General features: G+C 48.3%; 3 protein-coding genes across 12 annotated transcripts in view; 2 read left to right on the forward strand and 1 right to left on the reverse strand.

The window, feature by feature from the left end:
* Nucleotides 1–280: 280 nt before the first annotated feature.
* POLE3 (DNA polymerase epsilon 3, accessory subunit) lies at nucleotides 281–4,227 on the reverse strand. The gene is made up of 5 exons (XM_083516295.1): nucleotides 4,147–4,227; nucleotides 2,900–2,979; nucleotides 1,837–1,922; nucleotides 916–1,034; nucleotides 281–802 (listed from the first exon to the last, which is right to left on the reverse strand). Exons 2-5 carry the CDS (start codon nucleotides 2,963–2,965, stop codon nucleotides 624–626), a joined length of 450 nt encoding a protein of 149 aa, XP_083372421.1. The 5' UTR covers nucleotides 2,966–2,979; nucleotides 4,147–4,227; the 3' UTR covers nucleotides 281–623.
* A 275-nt stretch (nucleotides 4,228–4,502) lies between these two features.
* On the forward strand, nucleotides 4,503–17,824 carry LOC310712366 (uncharacterized protein C9orf43 homolog). Of its 7 annotated transcripts, XM_083515338.1 has the most exons (14): nucleotides 4,575–4,619; nucleotides 6,359–6,569; nucleotides 7,293–7,611; nucleotides 8,524–8,705; nucleotides 9,333–9,510; nucleotides 9,824–9,923; nucleotides 11,513–11,649; nucleotides 12,230–12,290; nucleotides 12,778–12,869; nucleotides 13,143–13,422; nucleotides 15,153–15,213; nucleotides 15,325–15,479; nucleotides 16,230–16,365; nucleotides 17,549–17,824. In XM_083515338.1, exons 4-14 carry the CDS (start codon nucleotides 8,543–8,545, stop codon nucleotides 17,668–17,670), a joined length of 1,485 nt encoding a protein of 494 aa, XP_083371464.1. In that variant the 5' UTR covers nucleotides 4,575–4,619; nucleotides 6,359–6,569; nucleotides 7,293–7,611; nucleotides 8,524–8,542; the 3' UTR covers nucleotides 17,671–17,824. The 7 variants fall into 7 exon arrangements, with proteins under 7 accessions (XP_083371465.1, XP_083371464.1, XP_083371468.1 ...); XM_083515342.1 differs by lacking the exon at nucleotides 7,293–7,611 and having other exon boundaries at nucleotides 13,179–13,422; XM_083515337.1 differs by lacking the exon at nucleotides 7,293–7,611 and having other exon boundaries at nucleotides 4,576–4,619.
* Nucleotides 17,715–19,837, forward strand: part of RGS3 (regulator of G protein signaling 3) — a gene marked incomplete at its 5' end in the record, with an annotated part of 79,558 nt that continues 77,435 nt past the window's right edge. For 2 of the 4 annotated variants that reach the window (XM_083514520.1, XM_083514526.1), the window contains one exon: nucleotides 17,715–17,891. In XM_083514520.1, coding sequence (XP_083370646.1) covers nucleotides 17,862–17,891 — 30 coding nt within the window. The remainder of the gene's footprint in view (nucleotides 17,892–19,837) is intronic. The other 2 variants (XM_083514527.1, XM_083514528.1) reach the window with 1 other exon arrangement.

Genomic DNA, 19,837 nt, shown 5'->3' on the forward strand with positions numbered 1-19,837 from the left:
AGGAATTGTTCCTCTTTGACTAACCCTCCATCTGCTCACATCCCATCCAATGCTCTTTTCAAAACAACTTGCTGGCTTCCCCAATGTCCACACCCTTTGAAAGTGGGTGGTTAGCAGTTCTGCCCCACTTCAAACCTGCCTAGTCTCCCCTGCTGCCCACCACAGCAGAGCCCCTCCTTAGCAAGTGGCACCATTTGCTGCCCTTGAATGTTACCCTGAACAGCTGTCCCCTGACAAAGCCTGGAAATCCCAACTATGAACAAAACAACCAACAAATGAATTGTTACAAATTAAATGACGCGTGTAATGATCCTGATGAACCTATGTAGGCAGAAACGTGGAATCCACTTGCAGACACTCCAAGGAGAGTAACTGATCCAGGATCTCCTCCAAAGTCTGCAGGGCTCTATTGGAACCACTTGATCCAGTAAGCCCATTTCCACGTGCAAGCTCATCCCCAGTACCGGAATGAAGGAAAAGCACAGATATTCAGGTGGTGTTGGGGGTTCAACCCAAGTTCAAATCCCCACTCAGTCTCAGACCAGGAACCATATTTCCTCTTCTGCTTCACAGCTGGTTCTGATGGTGGACTAGGGCTGCCCAGAGCTGAAATCCTAAGTGACTTAGCTGTCCCCTTCCTCTCCCTCCTCCTCGTTTTGCTCCTCCTCCTCCATCCTTTCATCCTCCTCTTCGTTCTCATCGCCTCGGTTCTTCTCAGGGTCTTCTGCATCTCCCTTCTGGTCTTTGTCTTTTTTCTTTAGCTCGGAGGCTCCCTTTTTGCCTTTCTGCTCACGCCTGTAAGCTAGAAGGACAAGCAACCGTCAAAGCAAGCCCAGGCAGTGGCTATTATCATCACATTCCCGGGCACAGGTGAATGTGAACCAGAAGCTGAACAGAGGACACTTGAGCATTTACCTTCTAAGGATTCCTTTAAGGGGACAACAAATCTCTGGAACTCCATCTCCTCCATGGCTGAGAGGACGTCTGCAGCATTCAGCGTCTTTCTTTTCCCCTTCATTGCAAAATTGTTGGCACTAATTAAGGAGAAAGGAAAGGAAAAATTACTCACCCGTCACTAGTGAAAATCTTCCACCAGTCTTTTTCTCTGGGAAAAAATTAAACTTCTAATAATTAATTCTCTTCCTCCTGCCCCTCATAAAATTAAACAGCAGCAAAATGAATGGCTACACAGTGCAACTATGTGGTTTCAAAGCTTTAGCTTTTTCCCCAGGTGACTATCCATATGAAAAACATACATGCACCTGTATCAATGCACAGCTCTTTTGAGGATTCTAAAACTAACATCTTAATTTTCAAGACCACCATTGTTTAAATAACTTTTTATGAGGAGGCATGGCTTGCCATGGCGCAAGATAGCAGCATGACCTAATTTCTCCCGTCAACTGGACCAATAGGACTTGTACTGAAGCCTTTGTTGATATACAACAATGTTTGTGTTGTTCTATACTGTCCATCTTATGGAAGCTGAGGCTACTGGAAGGCTGGAGCGCCACCAAACTTATTGCATTATGTTTGTGTTTGTTTGTGTTATTAAAACTGGTATGGTCATTATTCTTGTAAACAACATATAAATTGCAAGTCAGCGTTGTGAAATGTCACACAGGAAAGGTGTGTGTGGAAAACTGTGAAGGGACAGCCCAAGCTCTCTTTAGTTTTTGTAGAACAAGTGAACAAAAACAAAACAAAACAAAACCTACCGACATGACTGCAACCAGTTCCACTAGCCACATACCACTGTCAGTAAGTAAAAATGGTGAGAGGCTTGAGCTTATCCAGTCAGGCTCATGGGTCTCACCAGCAGCAGCACTCACTCACCATGATGTGGCGTACAACACAAACACACTGGCAGCTCGGGAGATCGCACTTCGGGCCTCTTTGGAAATATTTACTCCATCAGGAAGCTGAGAGGAAAGAGGAGTGTGTAAGCCTGGGAGATCCATGTTGCGTCTGCATTCAGCAGGCACCAGTTGCCCGCAGCGTTCTGTCCCACTCCCATCAAGACACGTCTGACATTGCACTTCTGCCACTGATGAGGGTCTTTTCCCTCTCCCTCTATGTCTTGCACACCAGCCACTAGCGCCTCTTATCTTCTCCAATGCTCCAGATTCCCAGCATCTTGTCCACTTACTCATACCTCCCAAGGCACCGAAAATATTTTTACAGAATTTTAACCATATAACGAAACATGACAAATACGTAAAACCCAAACAAAGGCTGGCACAGGATGTTACATTCAGCAGAGGAAATGTTAAAGCAGGTTATCCGGGTAGCTGCAATAAGATAAAGGCAGGTAAGTAGAGAGAGAATGAGAGACCAAGAGGTGAGGCAGACAGGACTTGTAAGATGTACAGAAACACAAAACTTTAACAGAAGCCATCGGAGCCACAAGGAGTACCAAGAACAGGGCTCAGCCACACTTCCATTTGCTCTGAAATTTCTAATCACGGGTCCAAGAGGTTTTTCTTTTCTTTCTATGTTCTGCCACCTTCCCCGGAAAAACCTGCCGTTTGTACTGCTGAACAAAGGCCACAGAAAACCCCATCGATGTTTGTTCCGATTCAACAGCAAACGGTGGGTTTTCCTGGGGAATGTGGCCGGAAAAACAAAAGAAACTACTTGCACTTTCAGGAAACATCTGAAGGCAGCCCTGTATCGGGAGAGTTGTAATGTTTGGGTATTTTTGGAGGGCTAGGGAAACCCAGCCAGATAGGTGGGGTATATTGTTGTTATACCGCCCTATACTGGTAGGTAGAATATAATAAAATTATTATTATAATTTTATAACAACGAAAATAATGATGTAATTGTTGTTCTTGCCTGAAACCCAGGGGCAAACATGGAAGTGTGCCTGAGCCCCAAGAGGCTGCCTATTACTCACGGCTTCCTTCATGATACGAGTGATGACAGCGTTGGGCAGGTTCAGGTCTTCGGGACGTTCTGCCATGGCGCCCCCGGAGCCTGGGGAAAGGGGGGAATACGGAGGCCAAGGGGGTTATTAAAGTTTCAGAAAGCTTATAATGTTTGGTGCATTACTGTACTTTAATGTTTGGCTGGAAGCCGCCCAGAGTGGCTGGGGAAGAACAGCCAGATGGGCGGGGTATAATTAAATTATTATTATTACTATTATTATGATGTGCCCCTCTCTCCCCCCACGCATAGCTGCCAACTTTTCTCTTTTCTTGCGAGGAATCCTATTCGGAATAAGGGAATTTCCCTTTAAAAAAGTACTTGAAGACGCAACCAAGTGAACTGGACTCCTTGGCTGGCTTTGAATAAACATTCACAAACTTTTTTATTGATGATAATCACCTAATAGTTTGAGGATCTATACAGTGGTACCTCGGGTTGAGAACTTAATTCGTTCCAGAGGTCCGTTCTTAACCTGAAACTGTTCTTAACCTGAAGTACCACTTTAGCTAATGGGGCCTCCTGCTGCCGCCACGCCGCTGAAGCATGATTTCTGTTCTCATCCTGAAGCAAAGTTCTTAACCTGAAGCACTATTTCTGGGTTAGCGGAGTCTGTAACCTGAAGCGTATGGAACCCGAGGTACCACTGTAGTTGTTAAATGTGGCGTATGTGCGTATGTAATTTGAAGCGTATGTAACCCGAGGGACCACTGTACAACTGTTAACATGCAGAAAACAGCATTCTCAGAGAAACCAAAGACTGGAACTGAGGGAACCTGGGGGGGTGGAATTTTGTGTGTGAGGGAGGAAGAATGGGGGGGGGGATAAGGATGATATGTTTCCGGATAATATGTTTTGTTTAAATTTTGAATTTAAAAAGTTGTTTTAAAAAAGGGAAATGTTGGCAGCTCCGCCCCCACGACAACCCCTGCGACGGCCGCCCTCGGCCTCTGGGCGGCTCTTTCCCTCGCTCCGCGTCCCTCACGGGGCCCAAGCGGCCGAGACAGGCGACCCCCGGCCCCCTCACGGACAGGCGCCTTTGGAACTCCCCGCGCAGGGAGGCCGCGCTGGCGGCCCTGAGGGGAATAATCGCCTCAACGGACCGCCGCCGCCGCCGCCAGGAATGCCCGCCCACGGCCTCCCCGCGGCCCTTTCGGCCTCCGCAGCCCTCCGCGCGAGGGTGCCCCTGAGCCTGCACAGAGCGCGGCGCCCCCTCACCGCTCGCCTCAGCAACGGCCGCTCGGAAGGCGCGCCGAGAGGGGCCGCCTCACCACTCCCGGCATGCAGCGCGCACGCGCACGCGCGGAAGGAAGGAGGGAGGGCGCCTCGTCGCCGCCACGACGCTTCCGGCTCCGCTGCGGTGGTTTCCCCTCACGCCGCCCCGCAAGCGGCGCCCGCGAAGGAGCCGCGGGAATGGGGCGGGGGGGCGCGACCCTCGACACGCTTTGCGTCGGAAGCTCCCACGTGGAAAGCCTGACGAGACCGAGAACTACGGCCTCCGCGGCCCTGGTCCCGCATATGGCGGCGGGACGAAGGGGAGCCGGAAGTTCGGGGCCGCCAAGCGTGCGCCGCTCGTCAGATTTGCTAAGAAGTCCTCCGCGCCTCTCTGTCCCGCGCGGTGCACTCTGGGAAGGGAGAGGGAGGGCGCTCGACGTTGCTTAGCAACCAGAGAGCGGCCCGGCTTAGCGCAGGTGGGGGAGAAAAGGCGGGAGAAAAGGGCGGGAAAAGAGGGCGGGGGGAGGGGAGCCCCGGGACCTTTTCCTCACAGAAAAGGACGGAGAGGGGGCGAAGGAGCCCCTGAGCATGCACAGAGCGCTCCCCCCCCCTCACACACAAACACCTCGCTGGTTGACTCTGAGACTTTGTTCCTCTCCTTCTCAAACTCCCTTTTCATAAATCTCCTTCCATTCAATTCGGGTCCTCTTTACCTCCTGGAGCCGCTCGGCAGCATAAGGGGCAGGGGGGGGGAGGGGGAAATCAAGATGATGCGACCCCCGAGCGAGGGGAGTTTGTAATGTTTGGAGTTTTGTTCTGTTTTTGAGGTTCTGCTGAAAGCCGCCCAGATTAAATAAATTATTATTTAACAATAAACAACTATTAATAATAATAATAATAATAAATTTTATTTATATCCCGCCCTCCCCAGCCGAAGCCGGGCTCAGGGCGGCTAACAACAATCAAAATAATCCAGCATTCTCAAAGCATTCATTATAAAATTAATTCAAATCAAAATTGATGGCAACCATAAACTAAAGTATTGTAAAGATTGCCAAAGGAGGGAGTCAGGCTGTGCCCTGACCAAAGGCCTGGTGGAACAGCTCTGTCTTGCAGGCCCTGCAGAAAGATATCAAGTCCCTAGTCTCTGTTACGATATGGATGCAATGCGGCCGCGAGCAGCTGGAAGCTTGAAAGCAAAAGATGATGGGAATGTTGGGACTGTACCGTGGGAAACAGTGGGACTGTCTATTCACAGTGCTAAGCACCGGATTTAGCTCAGAGTGTAATTTGAGCTGTACAGGAAGTACAGGAGGTGGAGTTTTGTCTCCCTGCTGTTGGAGTTTGAAGAGAGCAGACGCGTTTCTCTGTAATGCTGCAAAGACAGAAATAAAGGCATGTAAATACATTTCTGTCTATCTCTTTCCCCTCCCTGGGGGGAGCAGGGAGCAGGGAAGAGTGGTGTGTCCTTCTCACGTTTGAGGAGGATCGCCGATCGTGACCTAGCCTGGATCCTGCCGGGAAACGCAGGCAGGGAGGTCAACAGGAGATCAAGTCGGGTGCCTGGAGAGTGGCCCAGTTTCTCCTGAGAGGCAAGATTTCCTGACAAGCCTAACCTCTCTGAGGCCTGGGATCTTCAGGATGTTTTTACAGTGGTGCCTCGCAAGACGAAATTAATCCGTTCCGCGAGTCTCTTCATCTAGCAGTTTTTTCGTCTTGCGAAGCAACCCTATTAGCGGCTTAGCGCTATTAAAGGCTTAGCGGATTAGCGGCTAAAAGGCTATTAGCGGCTTAGAAAAAGGGGGGGGAGCGAAAAAAATCAGAACACTCACAAGACGTTTTCGTCTTGCAAAGCAAGCCCATAGGAAAAATCGTCTTGCGAAGCAGCTCAAAAACAGAAAACCCTTTCGTCTAGCTGGTTTTCCGTCTTGCGAGGCATTCGTCTTGCAGGGCACCACTGTATTTGCGGACCGTAAGTTCCTCTGTGGGACATACCAGGAGAGGCGGTCCCATAGGTACAAGGGTCCTAGGCCGTATAGGGCTTTAAAGGTTAAAACCAGCACCCTAAACCTGATCCTGTACCCCACCGGGAGCCAGTGCAGCTGGTATAGCACCGGGTGAATGTGATCTCGCAGCGAGGACCCCGTAAGGAGTCTCAATGCGGCATTCTGCACCCGCTGGAGTTTCTGGGTCAGTCTCAAGGGCAGCCCCATAGGGTCTCCTTTGCCTCCCCCCTCACAACAGCCCTGCAAGGTTGCCTTAGGCAGAGACACGGTGGGTGAGCAGCCAAAAGCTTCGTTTCTGAGCGGGCGATTTGAACCCAGAGCCCCCTGGTCTGAAAATGATTCTGGCACCATTCCCATCACATGCACACAATAAAAAATTAAATACAAGTTGAGGAGCAGCAAGTATCGGCGTAGCCAAAGGTTTGAACTACCAGCTCCTAACACCTGTAACTAAAAGTTTGTGTTTGTGTGTGTATTTTAAAACGTGCAATAAACATTGCAGTTCTAAACTAACTTTTTTAAAAAAGTGATGAAAGAAAACTGTGCAAAAAAACCACAAGAAAGATACGCAATGAGTATAATCAGTTACAGTGCCATACATTATTATATTTGCATATATATATATTATTGTCCTATGTGATCATTAGAAACCTACTATATTCTGTATAAGGGACGTGGGTGGCGCTGTGGGTTAAACCACAGAGCCTAGGACTTGCCGATCAGAAGATTGGCAGTTCGAATCCCCGCGACGGGGTGAGCTCCCGTTGCTCGGTCCCTGCTCCTGCCAACCTAGCAGTTCGAAAGCACGTCAAAGTGCAAGTAGATAAATAGGTCCCACTCTGGCGGGAAGGTAAACGTCGTTTCCGTGCGCTGCTCTCATTCACGAGAAGCGGCTTAATCATGCTGGCCACATGACCCGGAAGCTGTACGCCGGCTCCCTCAGCCAGTAAAGCGAGATGAGCGCCGCAACCCCAGAGTTGATCACGACTGGACCTAATGGTCAGGAGTCCCTTTACCTTATATTCTGTATAAACTCCTTCCAAACATCAATATATTTAAATAAACCTTTCACATTTCTACACTAACTTACCTGCGAGTACGCCCTGCTGAATTCCATTGGATTTATTTATTTAATGCCTATAGACATCCTGCCATTCTCCCAGATTGGGACTCAAGACGGCTGACAGCGTATTTCAAAACACAGAGTAACAAAAACAAACCACTTAAGATGACCGGTAAAAGAATAAAGCCAGCCTTGAAATAACAATTCTCCTGCTAGCGGACTTACTTCCGAGTAGATGCATATGGGATTGGCTCTTCCCCTACACATGCCACCTGTTTTATCCGGTCAACAACTCTGCAAGCTAAGTTAGGCCAGCAGAGAAAGATGGAGGGAAAGCCACCAGCCTCAGGCCACCGGGAACCAGGCAGCTTCCCCTCCCATCCGGGGCTGTTGTGATCGGTGAGGAAGGTCTTCCGGCCCTGGGCATCTCTTGGTTTAAAAAGCACAACAACGACTCTCTTGCACCCACTTTGTCTCTCTTAAAAAGTTGTGTCTGCCAGGTCAGGATTTCACCAGCAGCAGATGAGGGAGTCAACGAGCATCTCTGGATTGTGTCCCATTGGACTAAAGAGAACTTTTATAGATGAAAGTTCTTCCATACTTCTAAATACAATATATTTTTTGCCTATACTGTATGCAGTCAAAATGGCTGCTCCAAAGTAAGAACCCAGTTTAAGGTGTCTTAAAGGAGGGGGAGGGAGTTTTTATGCATGCAGGTGTGTATTTATTTTGTAAAGCGCCGTGTGATCCTCGGATGAAGGGTGGTATATAAATTTGATTAATAAATTACTTTGCCAGCTTTCCCCTTTGCAAAGGCTAAGGGCAAGTAACCAGAGGAAGGTTTTGCCATTTTTTCTTCAGGAAATAAGCAGGCTATTGGATGGGAAACGAATGGCTTGAACACCTCTTGACAGGCCCTGGTTGCCTTGATTTCTGCTCATATGATTTGGACCAGGAAAGTTCTCTCCATCTGAATGAAGGGGAGGTTCTCTCTCAGGCATAGGCAGCACTCAGGCTCCTAACTAGCACATTGAATTGCATCTGGAATACTAAAGACCCAAGACTTAGCTATACAGCTGTAAATATGTTTTAAAATGCAATATACAAATGTGTGGCACTAGATGGTAACAGTGAGCTATGCAAAATTCATTGTATTTTTTCAAAACATTTTTTTTAAAAAAGCATTTCCACAGCGTTTTTTATATGTGTGCAAATTCCACCCCAGTGGGGTTCTAACCAGCAGCAGGACAGTTACTGGCCAGCAATCTGTCCCTTCTGAAAAATTTGCTCACTGTTTCCCCTTGTTTTCAGGCTGCTCTAGAAAGCCAGGATGGCGACCATCGATGCCAGTCAGTGGGATGAAACCATTTGTGATATGATTGCCTGCCAACACCCTCCTTGCTGGGAGGCAGTCCAGAGGATCGTGAAAGGGCAGCCCCGGATCATGTTGAGAAGCCTTGACTCTCCGGAGGGAGATTCCCCCGAACCTGACGGTAAGCCAGAGAAACTCTCACCCTGCACAATACGCTAAATTTATTGATTACATTTATCTATTGTGGTGTAGTGGTTAAGAGTGGTAGATTCGCAATCTGGTGAAGCGGGTTCGCATCTCCGCTCCTCCACCTGCAGCTGCTGGGTGACCTTGGGCCAGTCACACTTCTTTGAAATCTCTCAGCCTCACTCACCTCACAGAGTGTTTGTTGTGGGGGAGGAAGGGAGAGGAGAATGTGAGCCGCTTTGATACTCCTTCAGGTAGTGATATCGGGTAGTGATAACGGGATATCAAATCCAAACTCCTCCTACTCCTCCTCCTCTTCTTCTTCTATATCGCCCTTCATCCGGAGATCACAGGTTTACAGTATAAAAACATAAAAGATGTAACGTAATAACAAATAATAACAATTTAAACAGCAACCTCCTCACCGTTTAAAAGGCCCAAGGTGATGATGATTAGTTATTAAATGTATATACTTCTGGTAGCGATTGGATGCCAAACCATACTAGCCAAGTTTGACCCTATAGCTGTTGCCAGCAGTAAGCTGGAAGTGTCGCCACTCATTCCTTTCTGCCTTTCCTTCTGTAGCTGGAGGGCTCTTCTCTTTGGTTTTTCCATGTTTCAGATGAACTGCCGACACTAAAGATTGTGGACCTTCCCCTCAACTATTCTCAAAGAAATCAGATAAGATGTGCTGAAAGTTTACTTTCCATCTCGAAAACTATCTCAAGCATCAAAGGTTCTAGAAGTTACTCGAATACCACCCTGAACAATGCTTTGATGCCCCCAATTTCCCGAATCAGGTTAGCACGCCGAGATTTCCCATAAATATGTGCTTCTGGAATCACAGGCTTTGGGTGTCTGACGTTTAATGCATTCTTTTGCTGCTCCCATGAATTAGATCCATTTTGGTGCCCTTGGCAAAAAATCCTCATGACAGCCACACACATCTCCCCCAACAGACAGACCCCCCCATTGAAACAAACTGGAGCTGAGCAGATACGTTGCAGTATCATTGTGGAAACCCCATACGTTTAAACGAGGCTTGCACAGTTGAGCTTACTGGTGGGTTGTGCCCTGTGTCAATTCATGCTTTTGCCCATGTGGTTTTTCCAGTTCCGAAAGGTATCCCTTCCCAGGACTGAACTCCAGGATGGAAACTCGTGCTTCCCACTCCTCACCGATAAGTTTCACCTGCTTGAGGCAAGCTGAGAAAGTGAGTTCTCTGGATTGCTGGGAAGCCGGCTGTGGGTTGGGAGGTTGGAGAGAGACAGTAGGTCAGGAGGGGCAACTTACACATGGCCAGGGTCCTGCTGGCTCAGCAGCAATAAGCACTTCCAGGAAGAGGCTGCTTCACGCTGCACTCTCTCCCTCCCTCTCTCTCTCTGGCTGCTTCCAGAAGCGAAATCTAAACAGTGGCTCCACAACACACTTCACACAGCATAATAGCTGAAGCATTGCCTACCAGCCCTTTAATTGGTAATTTCCTCCTAGATTTGGATACAGTTGGCACTTTAATCGATTCCTTTCCCTTTGTAGCCTGAGTGCTCCTACCTCCTGCTTTTCAACTTCCTATATATTTTTATTACTCTGATTGCCCACTTAACGACATTGATTACTGCAGTTGCTCGATGGGATTTCTTTGTAAACAATTAGAGCCTTAGGATTAGAAAGGGACCTTGAATTCCATCTAGCCCAACCCCCTGCTGATGCTGGAAACTCACCACAATTGCTAGTTAAATTCATTCATTTCCTTTAACTTGCAGTTGCCCAACTTTTGTTATACAGTGGTACCTTGGGTTACATACGCTTCAGGTTACATACGCTTCAGGTTCCAGACTCTGCTAACCCAGAAATAGTGCCTTAGGTTAAGAACTTTGCTTCAGGATGAGAACAGAAATCGTGCTCTGGCGGCGCGGCGCCAGCAGGAGGCCCCATTAGCTAAAGTGGTGCTTCAGGTTAAGAACAGTTTCAGGTTAAGAACAGACCTCGAGAATGAATTAAGTACTTAACCCGAGGTACCACTGTATACCTCCTGCCCAAATAATGCTTGGATATGCATAATGGGAGAGCTCATAGCCTTCCCTAAACTCCTAAAACAGTCTTTATGTTATACATCTTTCTTTTTATCTCACACATGCTGTTTACTTACAGCATTGCCTGAAACCTTGGAGAGCTCCTGACCCTGAGCTGGCTGGGCCCCAAAGGCATGACTTGGGGTAAATCAGCTTCCTGTGTTCATAAGCAGGCAAAAGCTGTGTGTTCCTTCTTGCCAGCTACATTACAAAGATTATTTAATGGCCAGCCGTGGCACTCCACCCATGAAATATTGCAAACATTGACAGAAGCAGCTGCAGAAACCACTTCTTGGGAAATCTTAGTTGTGTTTCCCTAGTGACCTTGTACAGTGGTGCCTCGCAAGACGAAATTAATTCGTTCCGCGAGTTTTGTCGTCTTGCGGTTTTTTTCGTCTTGCGAAGCACGGTGTCGGAAAGTTTTGGAAAAGCTTCAAAAATACCAAAGTCTTTAAAAACCTCAAAAAAGTCTACCACACCGCGTGCTATGAGTTGCTCTTCGAAGTCAAGTCGCAACTGTATTAACGGTGTTAAGAAAAAGGAAACAAACTTGCAAGACGTTTCCGTCTTGCGAAGCAAGCCCATAGGGAAAATCGTCTTGCGAAGCAGCTCTTTCGTTTTGCGAGTTTTCCGTCTTGCGAGGCATTCGTCTTGCGAGGTACCACTGTATAAGCTCTTTGGGGGCATTTGGCTAAATAGAGCATCTCATTTTCCCACATGTATATGATAGATGCAGGTGACGGACTTCAATGAGTCGGCTGTGCACGGGCTGTGCACACACCTGCCCCCCTGTGGAAGCTTGGTGGTCACATGGGTCCCAGACAGGCGCCACAGGCTTCTGCGACCTGAGAAGCCGGCCACAAGAGGGTAGGTAGCAGGATGCGGGTCCACATTGCCCCATGTGCATCTTAAGGGTTTCCCCTTGTGCTGGAGGCCGCTGGAGGCTTCAGTGGCAAGAACTTCCCTGATGGCCTGTAGACCAGGCGCAGTGAAGATGACTCCCTGGGCAGTTCCTAAATACGGAGCCTGAGGACCTTACCCTGTAACACCTGTAGGAAATGATCCTGCTCACTTATTTATTTCTTACATCTTTATTCTCCTTTTCAGCCAGTCTAGTCAGGCCCCCTAAAAGCAGCTCACACTAACTAAAATCCAAAATTAAAACTGAATGCCACGTACTCTGTGGGGAGTGGGAAGTCTCAGCTGGGTATAATAATAATAATAACAAGACATTATGGCAGGGGGTGCTTGACTGAGGGTTTCAGTGGCTGACTGAGAGGGGAGTTCTCTGCTGGAGAGTCCTCCTTCCCTTCCCTACCTGCCTGCCTGCCTTCCTCTCTCCTTCCGATAGCCGCAGCAATGGCAGCTGAAGGGCTGGGTGTAGGAAGTTGCCTTACTAGAGACGAGAGTTTGCAAGAAGTTAACTGTGGGGCTTCTCTTTTATTAGAGTGCGGGTGAAAGACCTTGCTTCGGAAAGCACCCTCATGGTTGTGGAGAAGAAGGAGATGGTAAGTTGAGCTTTTTGCACTGCCTAGATCTTGCTCCTGCTTTCTAGGTCAGAAGCCGCTGCCTCTTTCCTTTTCTTGGTGTGCTGGTCTGGCTCCTGTGCCTTTAATGGTAGCCTGTAATGTAACTGTGAAGCTTTTGCTGGCATTGGGAGAAAGTGCTGAGGGAGCACTCTGCCTGCTACGTTTTTGTTGGCTGCTGATAAAGGCAGGGGAAGGTCTGGGTGTCCCACTTCCAAGCTGTTCCAAGTCTACAGCCGGGGGGGGGGGGGAGATTCCATCAGGCTGAATTCTGTGGCAGCAGGTACTCAGTGACGTTGGGTTTGGAGCAAATAGCCTGCCTGTTCCAGGGTGTTTGTGTGAGTGCCAGCTGCCAGTGGATGGACCTGCCTTTTTGGAGCGGGTGGGAAGGGCAGAGGTGGTAGGAGCAGTGGGAGAGTGTATGTGGCTTTCCTCCCCTCCCGCCGACTGGAATTACCTCATTTCACAGAAAAGAAAAAAGTCGAATAAAGTTCCTACAGGTGGTCAGCCCTACCTCCTTCATCTAAGGAAGAAGCCAAAGGAACCTGCCAATATGCCGAGGTCAGCTCCTAAACCACCATTTCCCTAACAAGGGCTCATGCCTCTGAAAGAGCCAGGCCTGTATCTTGGTCCACAGGCTTTGGTGTCCTGACCCCTAAGAGCAAAGAGAACCCTCAAGAAGCCCATGAGCCTGGAAGCACCACCAGCTTCGTCCTCCGGGGCTTGGCCAAGTTACTCCAAATTCTGCTTGAGAGGCAGAAACTGCAACAGCTGGGTGGGCAGAGTGTGGTCCCCATTCTGTACTCATCGTGTGCTGCTGTTTTTGCCCTAAAGTATCCTTGCAGGTAAAGAAAAGGATCCCAAGGGAAGCCTCCTTGTGAGTAAAGAAAGGGATCCCAAGGGAAGCCTCCTTGTGAGTAAAGAAAGGGATCCCAAGGGAAGCCTCCTGGGGGAGAAGAGCTTCTCATCCTGTCACTTGCAGCTGGCTTCTGTTGCGCCCCCACTGCCTCGCTGCAAGAGCCTCCTGCATCTAGAGAACAGGAGGGGGGAAGTGGCAGCCAGGAAGGAGGTGCTGGAGTCCCTCTTCACTGTGCAGAAAGCACCCAGTGCAAAGGTAAGCAGTAACTGGGAGGGAGTTGGTTGCGTGGGTCCATATGTTATCATTATAGGGAGTCAGCTAAGGTGTGCCTTTGGCCTGATGGTCTCATGTTCAAAACTCCCACTGTGGTACCTCGGGTTACAGACGCTTCAGGTTACAGACTCCGCTAACCCAGAAATAGTACCTCGGGTTAAGAACTTTACTTCAGGATGAAAATAGAAATCACGCAGCGGGAGGCCCCATTAGCTAAAGTGGTACCTCAGGTTAAGAACAATTTCAGGTTAAGAATGGACCTCCAGAATGAATTAAGTTCTTAACTTGAGGTACTACTGTATTGTGTTCAAGCACTGTTGCTTTTCACATTACGGCATCCTTGACACACGGATGAGGTGGGGTAGGGGAGGCAAGCGCTTCTGACTTGCCCTTCAGCTTTTACCTGCCTGCCTTGCCCTGAAGACCTGTGGGGCTCCCGATCTTCTGCCAGGGAGAGGACCCCTGCCTCCCCACTGCAGTGCCTCAGTGGCCTTGGGACCATCTGCCTGCCGGACCTGCCAAGCCCCCTTGTGGGATTCTTTGGCTGGAGTCCTGGGGATGTGGCCTTTCATAAGAAGCTGCAACAAAGGTGTGCAGGCTTCTTTCCCTGTGTTTACTAGAGCAACTGCCTATTGCTCCTTCAGCTGATGCCATAATCCAGGCAGTGCTTCTGGGGCAGTGTGGTGCTCAGCAGGGATGCAGGTTTTACCATGTGCATCAGTGACTCCACAGTGTTCTTGTGGAAAGGGAGAAAATGCCTTCAGTTTCCACATGCAGCAACTTTTTAGATATTTTGTTGCTGTTGTAGAGTCATATAGAATAGGAGAATCCACAAGCACAATCCACAAGTCTTTGGGAGATAAGATTATAAGCCTATGATGGCTCCTCAGTTCACCCTGCCTCTAGTACCCAGCCTAACTTTTGTGGGTTCTTTGCGTGAGGAGAGCTTTTAGTCAAGCAATGTGCTATTTTATGTGTGTGTTAAATTTTTTATTATTATATGTGCTTTTGTGGTTGTCAGCCCCTTTGAGACACCTTAGTAGGATGTGACAAGTAAATGTGATAATCATAATAGAAACAACAACAGCACACCTTGGTGTGTCTGTGACGTGACATTAAGAAATTGTACGCATTTATTGGCCCATCAAGCAATCCTACAAGTGTTTGGTCAGAAGTGGGAGGGAACAGAGTCCGCTGGGGCCAGGAGTGAGTGCAGCTGTAGTCTCCTAAAAGCTGCATCAGACAAAACCAAATCTACCAGGGAAGAGATCCTTGTGTGGAATGAAAAGGTTCATAGAATCCCCCCTTGGGCTGACCCAATAAAGACACACCTATTTGCAATTGTGGACTGAGGGCAGGAGGTTTGCAGAAGAGGAAACTGGATGATACTTCTACATCTCCAGTTGATTTCCTTTGTACCAGACCCTTGTAAGGTGGAGAAGGCACAAATATCCAACTAGCTATCTATTCCAAACTGGAGTTTCGTTTTGAAGTCATACCAGGTAAGGATGCTAGTCCAGTTTCTCCTCCATCCTGTTACTGACATGTGGTTTTGAAACATGATGTGTTGGCGGCTCAGAACCAGGTTCCATCTCACATGTTTGCTTTTGACTCAGGGGTGGTTTTTATTGCATTTGGCTTGCAAGAAACTCATTCAGAGGAATAATCGGCTCTAAACTGCCTTCTCTTCTCCCTTCCCCTCCATTCTTTAGATTCCCATGAAAGAAAATCTCCTGAGACGGACCCCAAGCCAACTAAGATTTGCCTTAAGAGGTTTGGATAGCATACTTCTAGCTGTAGGTACTGCCTAAATCTAGCTGTGGGGGCAGGCACCCAAGAGATTTTCTAGGGAAGACTGAGCTGTGTGTTCCGGTTTTGCTCTAGACTCTGTGGCTTTCAGGCGTCCGATGCCAATGCTGGTAGAGCAGCAGGAAGTTGTGGATCCCCCTTGCAGTGGAGGAGGAGGAGGCGGCCTCCCAGACAAGGCCCAGCTCTACCAGGAAGGCATAAGTGCTGTCAGAGCAGGGCAGATCTCTCAGGTGGGTTAAGAAACTCCATTTCCTACGCAGGCACCAACTGGGTATGTGGAATTTGAACAGTGGTAATCAAGAAGATGGGTTTTTTGAGAAAGCAACATGGTAGAACAACTTGCTAGAGACTAGAGAGGTGGGCTTGTTTTGTTAATTATTAAAATGTAAGATATAGAAATGCAGGACAAGCAAAGGAAATATTTTGTAATGTGTAATAATGAATAAAAGAGTGAATTCCCCTCCCCAATCCATTGCATGTCTTTTCAGGATGAATTTGAGTCTTCCATGGCCCAAATTGGGCAAAAGGTGTCCCCAAACTGGATATTAGATTATTTTTTTTTGGAGGGGGGAACTGTTCTCTTCTGCATAATTAAGGTTTCCATCACTCTGTCCCCCACAGGGCCATAACAGACTATTTTTAAAAGGGTACCTCATTTATTCACCCCAGCTGATAACAGCCATCCCATCTTTGAACTTCTATAGACCATGTTGTTGTTGTTGTTTAGCCGTATATTCGTGTCCAACTCTTTGTGACTCTTCCATAGACCATAGATTCTGCCTTTGGGAAAGTTCTCAGAGGACACCATGGTGGTATTTTAAAGATGTTGTTGTCCTTAGCCATGAGGGCTAGAAATGCAGACATTTCAGACACTTTAGGTTTAGTGTGTGTTTTGGTTCCCCAGTCAAATCTCTTATCTTGGGCAAGCAGTCCTAAAGGGTGGGGTAGAGCGATCCATCATTGCCACTTATTCTTCTCAGCCTGCAGAAAACAGCAGAACACAGGTGGTGCCGCCGCCGCCATCACCAGCAACGGCTGCCACTGCTGCTAATGGGCAAAAGCCCTCGGTCAAGTTTGAGTCGCACAAGAGCATCACGGGCGCTTTGTACATGGAGGGTGAGTGCTGCCAACACCTTCTGCCTTGTGGCAGCTCTTGCCATGCACTGTGCTGTGGAATGGAAAGGTGGGCAGGTGGGTGCAGGCACACCATCTAGGGAGGGGCAGCCCCACCCCATAATGTAAATGTGCAGGCCAGGCCTCCTCAAAGTTCTGCAGTGTCTTAACAACAGGCTAAATGAAGACCAGGTCCAAAGGGCTGTTGTTGGGGTTGGGCTGGAGAAAAAAGATGGGCAGAAGGCCAGCAGCCCCTTGGGCTCAGGTCATGGACCTCTGCAGGCTGCTTTGCTTAGTGAGTTGGGGTTGTTGTTGTTGTTGTTAATTGATAATCAAAAAGCCAGCAGTCAAATAAGAACAGCAATGACAGATGGACCGATAATTCGCCTGAGGGTGGGGTGGAGGGGAAGAGAAAAGAGGAGAGCCATTCAGGTGCAGGAGAGCTGTGTGTTGATCCACATAGTATAAGCCTCTTTTCCAGCATGTTGCACACAACAAGCTCTTTCCCAGGGGACTTTGCAGAAGGAAACACAAGTGGCCGTGTAGAGGAAGGTCAGGTCCTGTGAGGCACAGGAGCACGTCCTTCACTCAGCCCAGGGATCTGCTGGGCGTCCTCAGTCTCTGCCTTGTGGTGCTGCCCTTTGGTTGTGTTGTTTTCCTTAAGGACCTTGAGTACAAAAGTAGAAATGGAGGGGGGGGAGCAAAGAGGAAGTGCTGTGGCAGAGGAGGCTAAAGACATAGGTTTGTGTCCAGTGCTATTGCTGCTCAGAGTAGACCTATTAAAATTAATGGGCCTGACCAACTGAGGTCTGTTAATTTAAATGGGTCTGCTTTGAGTATGATTTAGCTGGATACTTCCAACAGTAACAACAAATTTCTTCAAATGCATCAGTAGCAGGACACCCATCTCAGCAAGCAGTTGGACCATTGGATGGCCAGGGAGTCCGAGATGTTCTAAAATAAGGAAGTTACAGTGAAGCCCAGTAGATCCTTGGTTTGTTCCTCAAGTGGACTGACCAGCCCCACGGTCAAAGGGAGACTCTCCTCCTCCCATACCCCTTTCCTGCCCTCCTCATGTTGGAAATCCTCAGGGGGGCAAGTTTTGATCACACGACCAGGAAGCCAGCGTTATGTGCATCCCTGTCCTTGTGCCTTACTCTGTTTCTGTTTCCCTCTTCTTCCACAGCTGATGGAGAGTTCTGGCTCAAGAGAGTGGCTCAGAAACAAGAGAAGACCCTCTTGCAGTTCCAGTCCATAAATCCCCCTCCTCCTCCTCCCTCCCCACTCATGTCTGAGGCCAGCGATTAACCTCTAGGCCTGGCTTGAAGTCAAAAGGCAGCGGGGGGGGGGGGGCATATGTAGGCAGCAGCCTACTGTAGAAATGGGTTTTTATTCCCCTTTATGGGGATCCCTGGTTGCTCTTCTTGGACTTGGAATCATTAAAATCCCAGCTCTTCCACTTTCCTGCCTGTGTGGCCTTGTCTCCAGAGGAAAAGTCCATGAGAATAGCTTCTTATAACAGTGCAAAGGTAGGAAGCGTGGTCACACCTTAGCATCTTCCACTTCATCAGGTGCATGAAGTAGCCTGAGGAGAACACTGCAGAATAAACCAAACTTGAAAACTGAGAATGAAATGTGTTTGGTAGACTAAGCTTACAGCAAAGGGGCGGGAGGCAGGCGGGTATCTGCTTTTGTCGAGGGAGAAGTCACACTCCGGCAGTAATTATTATTAAACCCTCAGAAGTGCAGTTTGCATGTGTTTTTCTGCTCCGTTTCTGCAGAGCGTGCACTGCTCTTCCACCGTTGTCTTCTCATTGTTGCTTGGTCTGAGTCTTGCAAGCGAGTCCACAAAAGTCACTAGCCCATGGAAAATGTTAGTAGCCCCGTCTGCCCCATCTTACCTGTTTGAATCGCTTGTGGCACATGGGTGGCCTGAAAGGAAGAAAAAGGGAAATGACCAACTCTTACTAGCTTTTTTCAAAAATGTCTTTGCCTGGAAGACTACTTTTTCTCCACAGACGACCAGAGGACACAGTGGCTGTTGAAAAGCCTAGTTTAGTGTAGATGCAACCTACACTCTAGTCCAGAAATGTAGTTTTTGCTCAATCCAGAGTCATTCATGCTCGTCCTCAACATACCACATTCGATCTAGATTGATCCTAGCATGATCCTGCCGTCCGCAAGGGTGAGTGTGGCTGCTTGATACGTGTTTGGAAATGTTCCCCTTGATTAAGTTATGCACGCCTTTCCCTCCTTGCACGTGTCCCAGGAAGGAAGAGGGAGTGGCATTTCTGCTATATGGCCACCCACCATTTCACTGAGCCAGTAGGACTGCCTACATCGGTTTGCAAGTGGACACACTGCAGGGTAACACAAAATCAATCTGCAGTGAGCTTTTATTTTTGGAATGGAACCAGTTTCTCAAGAAGTGCTTTTCAGGGGCAGGGCAAAAAGTATGTGATTGATCTATATTGTGGGTGGGCTGCGTGTCAGGACTGGTCGTTGTCCTCTTCAGATCACCACACAAACGCTTCTTGTTCTTTTATAAAACTTTTTATTGCGTATTAACAAAACATTCTTATAAACAGTTCTTAACTATTATTCCTCAGAGTCACTTCTTTCAGCTACCTTCTGAGCTCTGCTTCTCCATGACCAGCCACTCTCAAAATGGCGAAGGCGCCTTTCCCTTCGCTTTCCCGCTCTTTTTTCTAACCTCCTGGCTAGAGCTGGCCTGTATCTCCCCTCCTCCGAATCTGAGCTAGAACTGAACCCTTGCCTTTCCTGTGAACAACCGGTCCCTCCCTGTTGTTCCTCTTGCTCCCTTCTATTAGATTCACTGCTCTCCTCCCCCCCTTGGAGAATGCTTTCTCCCTCTGATAAACTGAAAACCTCTAATTCTTCCCTGACACTGCGTAGAAAAGGCAAGCACTCGGTTTCCATTGATTGTAGGATAAAATTCTTGCATAAGGCAATGAATTAACACAAAGCAGGTGAAGCCAGGTTTTGTTTCTCCCTGCTGCTCTGAGAAGTAGGAAATTCAGGGAGGAGACTAGGAACATCTTGAGGTTTTAGAAATAATGACCCTCTTCTCTCATGGCTTAGGATGGCGGTGCAGGCTCCCTGGGAGGAGAAGGCAGCCACTTTGCTCTTCCCTGGTTTGTTCTTGGGTGCAGCTTGTGACTGAGGAGGAGAGAGCAGAACCACGAACCTGAGCTTGGATGACAACCTGAGCTAAGCCATGGTTTACTGAGGAGCCACAAAGCGGGTGGGAGCTCCTGGAAGGGGCAGGCAGGACTGTCGCATAGTTTGACTTATCATGTCACAGTGTGAACCAGTGCATTTTAAAAATGACTATTGTGTACAAATGGACAGGGAGGCCTTTCTTGGCTCCAGCCCTGCCCTGCCCACCCAAACAACTGTTTCTGTTGACATTTGCACTGCATGCTGTATTCCAAGCATAGTCCCATGACAGAAT

This window comes from Podarcis liolepis (assembly GCF_965112155.1).
Source record: "Podarcis liolepis genome assembly, chromosome: 1".
NCBI classification, from domain to species: Eukaryota; Metazoa; Chordata; class Lepidosauria; order Squamata; family Lacertidae; genus Podarcis; species Podarcis liolepis.

What these genes read in the sequence shown, in the direction of transcription:
- POLE3 (XM_083516295.1), bottom strand. Translation starts at nt 2,965, where the DNA reads ATGGCAGAACGTCCCGAAGACCTGAACCTGCCCAACGCTGTCATCACT. An exon ending in GTGTTGTACGCCACATCATG is followed by an intron (nt 1,035 to 1,836) that starts GTGAGTGAGTGC and finishes CTCCTTAATTAG; the next exon opens with TGCCAACAATTTTGCAATGA. An exon ending in CTTAAAGGAATCCTTAGAAG is followed by an intron (nt 803 to 915) that starts GTAAATGCTCAA and finishes TTGTCCTTCTAG; the next exon opens with CTTACAGGCGTGAGCAGAAA.
- LOC310712366 (XM_083515339.1), top strand. Translation starts at nt 8,543, where the DNA reads ATGGCGACCATCGATGCCAGTCAGTGGGATGAAACCATTTGTGATATG. An exon ending in AGATTCCCCCGAACCTGACG is followed by an intron (nt 8,706 to 9,332) that starts GTAAGCCAGAGA and finishes TCCATGTTTCAG; the next exon opens with ATGAACTGCCGACACTAAAG. An exon ending in GGGCGCTTTGTACATGGAGG is followed by an intron (nt 16,366 to 17,548) that starts GTGAGTGCTGCC and finishes CTTCTTCCACAG; the next exon opens with CTGATGGAGAGTTCTGGCTC.